Here is an 8,596-nt window from a genome sequence, read left to right as displayed (position 1 = left end):
AGTGTGTGGTGTGTGTGGGGAGTGTATGGTGTGTGTGTGGAAAGTGTGTGGAAGTGTGTATGATGTGTGTGGTGTGTGAAAGTGTGTGGTGTGTGTGGGGAAGTGTGTATGTTGTGTGTGGTGTGTGTGTGTGTGTAAGTGTGTATGATGTGTGTGGGGAGTATGCATGCTGAAATGTGTGCACAGGTCAGAGGATATCTTTATGGAGTTGGTTCTCTCCCTCCACTGTTTACAGACTTGGTTACAGGATTGAATTCAGCTTTCTAGGCTCGCACAGCAAGCCTCTTTATCTGCTGAGCCTCTCCCCAGCCCTGTATTATTTTTTGAGATAATTTTTTTGGAGGGAGGGTTGGGTTTTGGAGACAGGGTTTCTCTGTGTAGTCCTAGCTGTCCAAGAACTCACTCTGTAGACCAGGCTGGCCTCAAACTCAGAGATCTGCCTGCGTCTGCCTCCCAAGTGCTGTGATTAAAGGCGTGTGCCACCATCGCCTGGGTAGGTCTGGAACTTATCACCAGTTTGACTGTCAAGAGCATGGTGTGTTAGCGATGGAGCTGTAGGAGGGGAGAAGTCAGAAGGTGACTGGCCACCGTTGATCCCTCCACCAGAGCAAGGTTGGATGAGAGTCTGTTGATTCCCATCCTTACTCCTACAGGACGCAGGTACAGATTCTTTTTCTGGGCAGTAGGTGATCTGGCTGGGGGATCATGAGCAAGGAAGCCTTTATGTTCGTTCTCACTTACTTAGAACGAACTTTTAGTTTGTTGGGGAGAAATGGGAGGGTTTGTTTTCTCCTTTCTGATCTCTTTCATGGTGTGGATGCCTCCAGTGTGTCTCAGGCTCCCTGTCCACATTTTCTTTGCCCTTTGTCCTTTGCGTCTTAGTTTCCAGCAAGTCTTGCTACACTAGCACCCCCTCCATGGGTGTGGTTCTGTTATCCCTTCTAGGCCATCGTGTCTGAGGGCCAGGCTTGCTGGCCTCTTCTTCCTCTGTGCCTCCCCACAGATCTTTGCACACAGAAGTTATCAACACCTTCTGTTGACCAACTGACCTCTGCTCATTCTGACTTGGTTATTTTCCATCATAGGCCTACCAGTGGCCCAGGAAAATGGGTCAGCTTTTTGACTCTGTGCTTAAAGTGTGCTGAGTCTGATAGGAAAATGGGAGGAGGACACATAAGGTGTGCCACCTAGAAGTTTATCATCCAAAGACAAAGTATCACGCCACCAGAAGTCCTGAAAAAAGAGATGAGGGTGGTGAAGGCGTGGGCATAGTTGGTCGTGATTAGCAAAGGCCACTCACAGTCTGCAGTGGGACTCACTCAGGACCATCCTGGGCAGGACTGTGACTCTGCTCTCCTGGGAGTGTTTGCTGTATCCTTTCTTCTCGTTGGCCCTGTTCCTCCCTTTGAAGACTGAAGTCTTCTTTCCCATCCCCATCCTAGTTTGGGAGGGAGGGAGATAAAAATAGTGGCAGAGGTTGGAGGAGTTCAGGACGTGTAGTTCCTGGTCTCATGAGGCTTCCCAGTCCTGGCTCTTCCTTTGCCAGGGAAGGCAGGCCAAGAGCAGGAGCTGTGGCCCAGAGAAATCAGAATATCTTTAAGATAGGTCTCAGAATTATGTTTGGCAAAATAGAGGTGTGTCCCCACCATGTTTACTCCGAGAGATAACTCAGCCTCTCTGAGAAATCTCCACGGGCTGACCTTTGAGTCATTTTAAATTTTTTTCTCCCTTAAATCATCATTTTACATATCCTTGAATGTAGAATATAGGTCATTCCTTGGACTCTGTAGGGCATTTGTCTCAGGTCCCTGGGAGGATACCGGAGTCTGTCCTCTCTGTGTACACCAGTAGCAAAGGCTGGCTGTACTAGGAACCCAGCATGTTCAGTCCCTTCTTGTTGATGTGGGTTCTTAGAAATTGTGCAGGTGGGATCACATTTTCCTTTCCTGAAGACAGCAGAAAGAGTGTTTCTAGGCTACTCACTTTCTATAAGGGAGCCGTGCACTGTACGCTTAGCAGAGTGTCTCCTCTTACCAGGCCCAGGAGAGGGAAATGGGGTGCGTGCATCTCTAACTCCTGCCTCCCGCTTCAGGTGTCTACTGAGAAGCTGGAAGGCTCCCCTGCCTTCCCCGTGCCATCCACTGCTGTTGTCAGGTGGTTTCAGTAGGAGAAGAATGAGTTCCAGAGATCCTGGAGATGATAAATATTTACTCAGCTCTCTGAGGTGCTGTCATAGAGAGCTTATTCTGAACAGAGCCATCCTGCCAGCAATTGCTGGCAGCTGTGTGTGTGATTTCATCTTTTCTGAGGACCTTCAGAGACTACGGGGAAAGGATACTGTTACCCAATTATACATCTGGTTTCCTGTGGCCTTTGAGGAGAGTGGTCCTTTTTTGTTTTGTTTTTGCGACAGGGTTTCTCTACATAGCCCTGGCTGTTGCTGAAACTTGCTCAGTAGACCAGGCTGGCCTCAGACTCACTGATCAGCCTGCCTCTGCCTCCCAGTGGCTGGAATTAAAGGTGCTCACCACCACACCCAGCTGAGGAGAGAGTCCTTTTGTCATTCCGAATGATTCCTGGTTATTTCTTTTCGTTTGCTTATTTGTCTTTGGTTTGTTTTAAACAGGCTGTCTTTGAACTTCTGATGAGGTTACAGATAATGTACCACCAGGAGCAGTTTTAGATAAAAGTTTTCTTCTGAACCTCTTGTCTTAAAATGAATGTGTCCACCCATTCAAATTCTGGACTCCACTTCCTACAGCCTTCATAGGGCCTCCCTGTTTCAAGAGGCCACTTTTCTTGACTGGGCAGTGTCCTGTAGTCAGACCTCTGCTCAGAGCTTAGAACACGGGGAGGAGCCTAGAGAAACTTTGCTCAACCCAAAGCCTCGTGAATGTTAAACCACACCAAGACACTTAGCCAGTGCGTAGGGCCTTGGAGTGGGATTTGCAGACTCTTGGTTTTGGATCCATTACGCCTCCTCCCTCCTCCCTTCTCTTTGCTATGTTCTCATGCACTCTGTTTTGTTTTCTTTTTTTCAAGATAGTGTTTCTCTTTTAACCCTGGCAGTCCTGAGACTCGCTCTGGCCTCAAACTCTTTGAGATCTACCTGCCTCTGCCTCCCGAGTACTAGGATAAAAGCATGCACCACACCACCTGGTGATCCTTCTGTTCTCTTAACTGCAAAATAAGCCTTTCACGAGTTGGGAAATTATCCATGTCCTGTGGCAGAGGATTTGGTTTTCAGGAACCTTTAAGGACATAACATGAGAAGTAGTGGCAGGGGCTAGCAAGATGGCTGACTGTGGAGTAAAAGTTACTTGCTGTGGACCCCCCCCCATGGTGGAAGATTACTGACTCCCATGAGCTGACCTCTGGCCTACACACTGTGCCCACACGCACACCCCCCACATACAAGTAAATAAGTGGAATTTAAATCTTAAAGAAATGGCAGGAGTTTGGAGCCAGGTCTTCAAGGTTAGATTTGTGCAATTGCTGAGCTTCACAAATAGCACAGATTCTAATTAACTGAGACCGTGTGCGTGGTGCAACTTCATGATACAGCCGTTATCTCTGGGCTTTTGTTTGCTTTGTTCCCCCCCCCCCCCCCCCATAAAACCAGGGTTTACAGAGGCTCAGCCAAGGTGAGCCTCGGCCTGGCTAGCAAGGACCAGTTCCGTTCATACTCACTTCCCAGTGGCTTCTGTTGCTAGGCTGCTGCTTGGCTTCCCTTTGGTGATTCAACAAAGATGTGTCTATATTTGATACGAGCAGTGTGTGGAGCTTTAGGTTGCTGCTGCTCACCATCTCCCTTCACTCTGAAGCTGCAGTTAACCTAGGCTGGAGACAGGGTGCCAGCAAGACTTAACCATTGGCTAGGTTGGTCTCCAGTCCCTGGTGACTGTCTTTCGTATACAGAGACAAGGTTTGATAAGAGAGGAAGCCAAGCCTCAGGTTTTCCTCCCACACTTTTCTTATACAGGAGCAAAATTGGGTGATAATGGCTCCCAGAGCTCATGGGTCGGCTTCCATGTGACCACACAGTCCCTTTTCACACGTATGTCCTTGCTGTTTATTAAGGCTGAACCTGCTGGTCTGTCCTGATTTGAAGCTAGGCCTGCTGTCAGAGTGGCTGATGTCACACCCAGGCAGTCTTAGGTTTGGACCCATCAGAACACAAGTCTACCCTTTGTTACCTTAAACTCTTTTCCAAGATTTACTATTATTGCTGGACAAGGTTGGGAACGCTGTTAATCCCAGCTCTCAGGAAGCAGAATGAGTGGATCTCTGAGTTCAAGGTCAGTCTTGTCTAAATTGTGAGTTCCAGGACAGCCAGGACTGCACAAAGAAACCCTGTAAGAAAAAAACCAAAAGCAACAAAAAAGGTTTATTAATAGTTGTTTTTGAGACAGGCTCTCACTTTGTAGACCGAGCTATTCTGGAACTTAAGATTTTTTTTTATTTTATGCGTATGAGTGTTTTGCCTTCATGGCTGTCTACACTGTGTCTGTGCAGGGAACTGAACCTGCGTCCTCAACAAAAGCAGCCAGATTGCTAAACTGCTGAGCCAGCTCTTCAGTCCCATCACTTTGGGCTCTTACCAGGGTGGACACAGATAACCTCTGTCTTTTCTCTTCACCTTTCTCGTGGTGTTTGTCATAGCCTCAGAACGTGGCCAGCAGGATCGTCGTCATTATTACTGCAGTGCTTTTTCTTTGCAGCTTAAGGGCTGGAGCCCAAAGTCTCAAGTATGTTCAGGTTGTTTTGGGTTCCTTTGTTTGGTTTTTCAAGAGTGTTGCTCTTAGTAAAAGCTCTGGCTGTGCTGGAACTTGCTTTGTAAACCAGTTGAACTCAGAGATCTGCCTGCCTCTGCCTCCCAAGTGTTGGGATTAAAGGTGTGTGTCATCACTGCCTGGCCCTTTAGGGTTTTGTTGTTGTTTTAAGTTTTTGTTTCTTTTGATGTTGTGAGATGGGGTCTCACATAACTCAGGCTGTCTTGAATGCTTTGTAGCAAAAAATGACCTTGCATTCCTGATGCTCTTGCCTGAAGGATGATCCCCCAGGCATTGCTGTACCAACTCAGTGTTTTGTTCCTACATTGTTGTTACTGTTTCTTTTCCTACACAGTCTCACTTTGGTGGTCCAGCTGGCAGTCCTCCTGCTTTTGTCCTGAGTGCTGGGCTAACTGGTGTCATCACCACACCCAGCTCCCTCACAGGTGCTCACATGTTAGTCTCACTGCTGAGCTACAGCCTTAAATTTTTCCTTTTGTTCCTTTTCCTTTTTTATTTATATACTTTCCCCCCCCCCTTTTTTTTTTTTTTGGATTTTTTTCGAGACAGGGTTTCTCTGTAGTTTTTGGTGCCTGTCCTGGAACTAGCTCTTGTAGACCAGGCTGGCATCGAACGATTCGCCTGCCTCTGCCTCCCGAGTGCTGGGATTAAAGGCGTGCACCACCACCGCCCGGCCTTTTTCCCCTTTCTTTCTTCTTTCTTTCTTTCTTTCTTTCTTTCTTTCTTTCTTTCTTTCTTTTTCTTTTTTTTGGTGTTAGGGTTTCTTTTTTTTTTTTAAGATTTTATTTATTTATTATGTGTACAACATTCTGTCTCCATGTATGCCTGCATGCCAGAGGAGGGTTCCAGATCTTATTACAGATGGTTGTGAGCCACCATGTGGGTGCTGGGAATTGAACTCAGGACCTTTGGAAGAGCAGCCAGTGTTCTTAACCACTGAGCCATCTCTCCAGCCCCTGGAGATAGGGTTTCTTTACTTAACCCTGAACTCAGAGAGATTCACTTGCCTCTGCCTCCCAAATGCTGAAACTAAGAGCATGCACAACCTTTGATTATGTTTTAAATTCTTTTTATAAAGTTGGCTTGCTCAGTTCAGAAATGAAAACAAGTCCCATACCTTATGTTTGACTGTTACGAGTCTTAGGTTTTTGGTAACTTTATATTTAAAATTTAAAGAAAAATTATACAAAATTTTGCTATGCAGCCCAGGCTGACCTTGAACTCAAAATCCCCCTGCCTTCTTGAGTACCCAGATTACAGGTGTGCACTTTCATGTTTGTTCATTTATTTTTGGACAGACGCGATGACCATACTGTGTTACTAGGTTGTTCTTAACGCCTGGGCTCAAGTAATCCTCCCCTCCCAGCCTCCTAGTTACCTGGGACTACAGCCAACACCACTTACCTGACTTTCCTAGTCTTAGAGGCAAACGGTGTCAGTTTGCCTCACTGTGCCTTTGGTGACGTCCTCCAGGCTGTCCTCCTTGTGCTATTTTCCTGTGAAAGTCGGCATTGTTATTTTTATGACTTTGTCCTTCCTGGAGGTGTTGTCCACTAGCTGTAGTAGGCGGTGGTGGTAGTGCTGGCCAGAGTTGGCTGTTAATGCTGCTGTTCTCACAGTTGTTAGTGGCCATTCGACGTGACATGCAGCGTGTTTCTTTTTTAAGCAATAGCAGAAGAATGATCAAGCTCGAAGTGTTAAAATGTTTTGGGTGAGAAGTACTTCTTAGGCTGTGTTATAACGCACTCCCCACTTGTTCCCATCCCTCCCCACAGAGGTTGGAAAGGTGTATGAGTATTGTGACGTCGATGACGACTGGTGTGTCTGAGCGAGAAGCCAACGATGCCCTCAACGCTTATGTGAGTACCATGTCCTTAATCCGTTCTGCTTGGGGAAGCTCTGAGATGCAGACCGGAAGGAGGAAAGATGGTGGCCAGGACTTAAGGGACTGAATTCATATCTTGGTTCCTTAAGTGAGGTTTTACTCTCCCACTAGGATAGTTTATTTCTTGGAGCCTTTTTTTCTGAGATCAGGCCAGCCATCATACTCAGGGTCCTGCCTCAGCCTCCCAAGTACGTGATCACAGCTTATGCTATCATGCCTGACTTATATAACAACTCAGTGTTTGACCAGGTGGCTCAGTCGGTCTAGGGCTTTGCACGCATCCCCAACAGTCTTGAGTTCTCATTTCTGGATTCTACAGGATGGCGAGAGAGGATTGGCGCTCAAGAATAGTCCTCTGATTTTCTTTGACAATTTGTAAACTTTTATTTATTTAGACTTGGTCTCAGCCCTGGCTCACCTGGAACTTGATGTGTAGATTGTGCTGGCTGAACGTAGAGAGATCTGCCTATGTCTGTTTCTCAAGTACTGGCATTAAAGGCATGTGCCAAACCAAAGAGAGAGAGAGAGGGAGAGGGAGAGGGAGAGGGAGAGGGAGAGGGAGGGAGGGAGGGAGGGAGAGAGAGAGAGAGAGAGAGAGAGAGAGAGAGAGAGAGAGAAAGCGAGCGCCAGGCAGTGGTGGTGCACTCCTTTAATCCCAACATTTGGAAGGCAGAGGCAGACTGATCTTTGAGTTTGAGGCCAGCCTGGTCTATAGAGCGAGTTCCAGGACAGAGAGGGATACACAGAGAAACCCTGTTTCTGAAAACAAAAAGGCATATGCCACTACACCTGGCAGAAATTTTTTCAAGATTTAAAAAAAAATACTGACTCATGGGACCAACAATATGGTTCAGCAGATAGTGATTCCTGCTTCAAGTGTGACAGCGTGTTTGTTCCCTGGGGCCCACATGGTAGAAGGTGAGAGGTCACACTAGCAAATCTTCCTCTGACCTCTGTATGCTTCGTCATGTATGTGTGCGCGCAACACGAGCGCGCACACACACAAGTTTTTAAATGAAAGAAATGCTTGCCTTATAATTTCTTTGCAAATCTTTGGCTGTCCTGGAACTCACTGAGTAAACCAGGCTAGCCTCGAACTCAGAGATCCTCTTGCCTCTGCCTCCCAAGTGCCGGGATTAAAGCCGTGCACTACCACCACCTGGCCTACAAATCCTTCTTACATGTGTTTTATCTTTTTCCTCTTTGTAAATCTGTGCAGTTAAAATAATTTTAACTAGCACATGTGAGGAATTTATATAGCAGCGATATACAAGGTTGCTTACAAAGATCAGGGTATCTGTCTCCAGGTTTCACTGCCTGAGTCCAGTCCCTGAGAGCCACCTCCTCCAAGTTGTCCTGGACCTCCATGGGCATGCTGTGACATTGTGTGTGCACACACATACCACAGAAATTAATTAATTAATGAAAAAGAATTTAGGTCATGTGGGTAGGTTGATGGCTCAGTCAAGCATGGCAGTCTGAGCTTGGGTCCTTGGTTATCGCTAAAAAGAGTGGCAACACATACATGTAACAGTAGCCTGGAAATGAGGTGTGGTGGGTACAGCTGGATTCCTCAAGCTCATTGGCTGGCCAGCGTAGCCAAATCTGTGAGCTTCATATTTAGTGAGAAACCTTATTTCAGAAGCTACAGGTAGAGATTGAGTGAGAAAAATACCCAACATCTACCTCGGGCCTCCTTGAACATATGCATATAACACAAACATGTATAACACACATATTACCTTCTGTATGTTTGTATAACACACATATTTCCTTATGTATGTATGTATAACGCACATATTACCTTATGTATATATGGTGTTATATATGTGAAAATTTAAGTAGTGAAATATGTGTGAAGATGCTGTAGTAAATCCTATTGCTTTGTATGTTAACTGAAAAAAATACTTTTTTTTTT

General features: G+C 46.2%; 1 protein-coding gene across 3 annotated transcripts in view; it reads left to right on the top strand.

Moving 5' to 3' along the window:
- The window catches only part of Ints3 (integrator complex subunit 3), a 51,528-nt gene that overhangs the window by 2,974 nt on the left and 39,958 nt on the right, over positions 1 to 8,596 (top strand). For 2 of the 3 annotated variants that reach the window (XM_050118764.1, XM_050118765.1), the window contains exon 2: positions 6,569 to 6,652. In XM_050118764.1, coding sequence (XP_049974721.1) covers positions 6,569 to 6,652 — 84 coding nt within the window. Of the gene's footprint in view, positions 1 to 414; positions 661 to 6,568; positions 6,653 to 8,596 lie in introns of those variants that run through there. The other variant, XM_050118766.1, reaches the window with a different exon arrangement.

Source organism: Alexandromys fortis, unplaced genomic scaffold (genome assembly GCF_014885135.2).
Source record: "Alexandromys fortis isolate MF-2015 unplaced genomic scaffold, M_Fortis_MF-2015_v1.1 scaffold_152, whole genome shotgun sequence".
In the NCBI taxonomy this organism is placed as follows: domain Eukaryota; kingdom Metazoa; phylum Chordata; class Mammalia; order Rodentia; family Cricetidae; genus Alexandromys; species Alexandromys fortis.
This window is presented reverse-complemented; position numbering and strand designations above follow the sequence as displayed.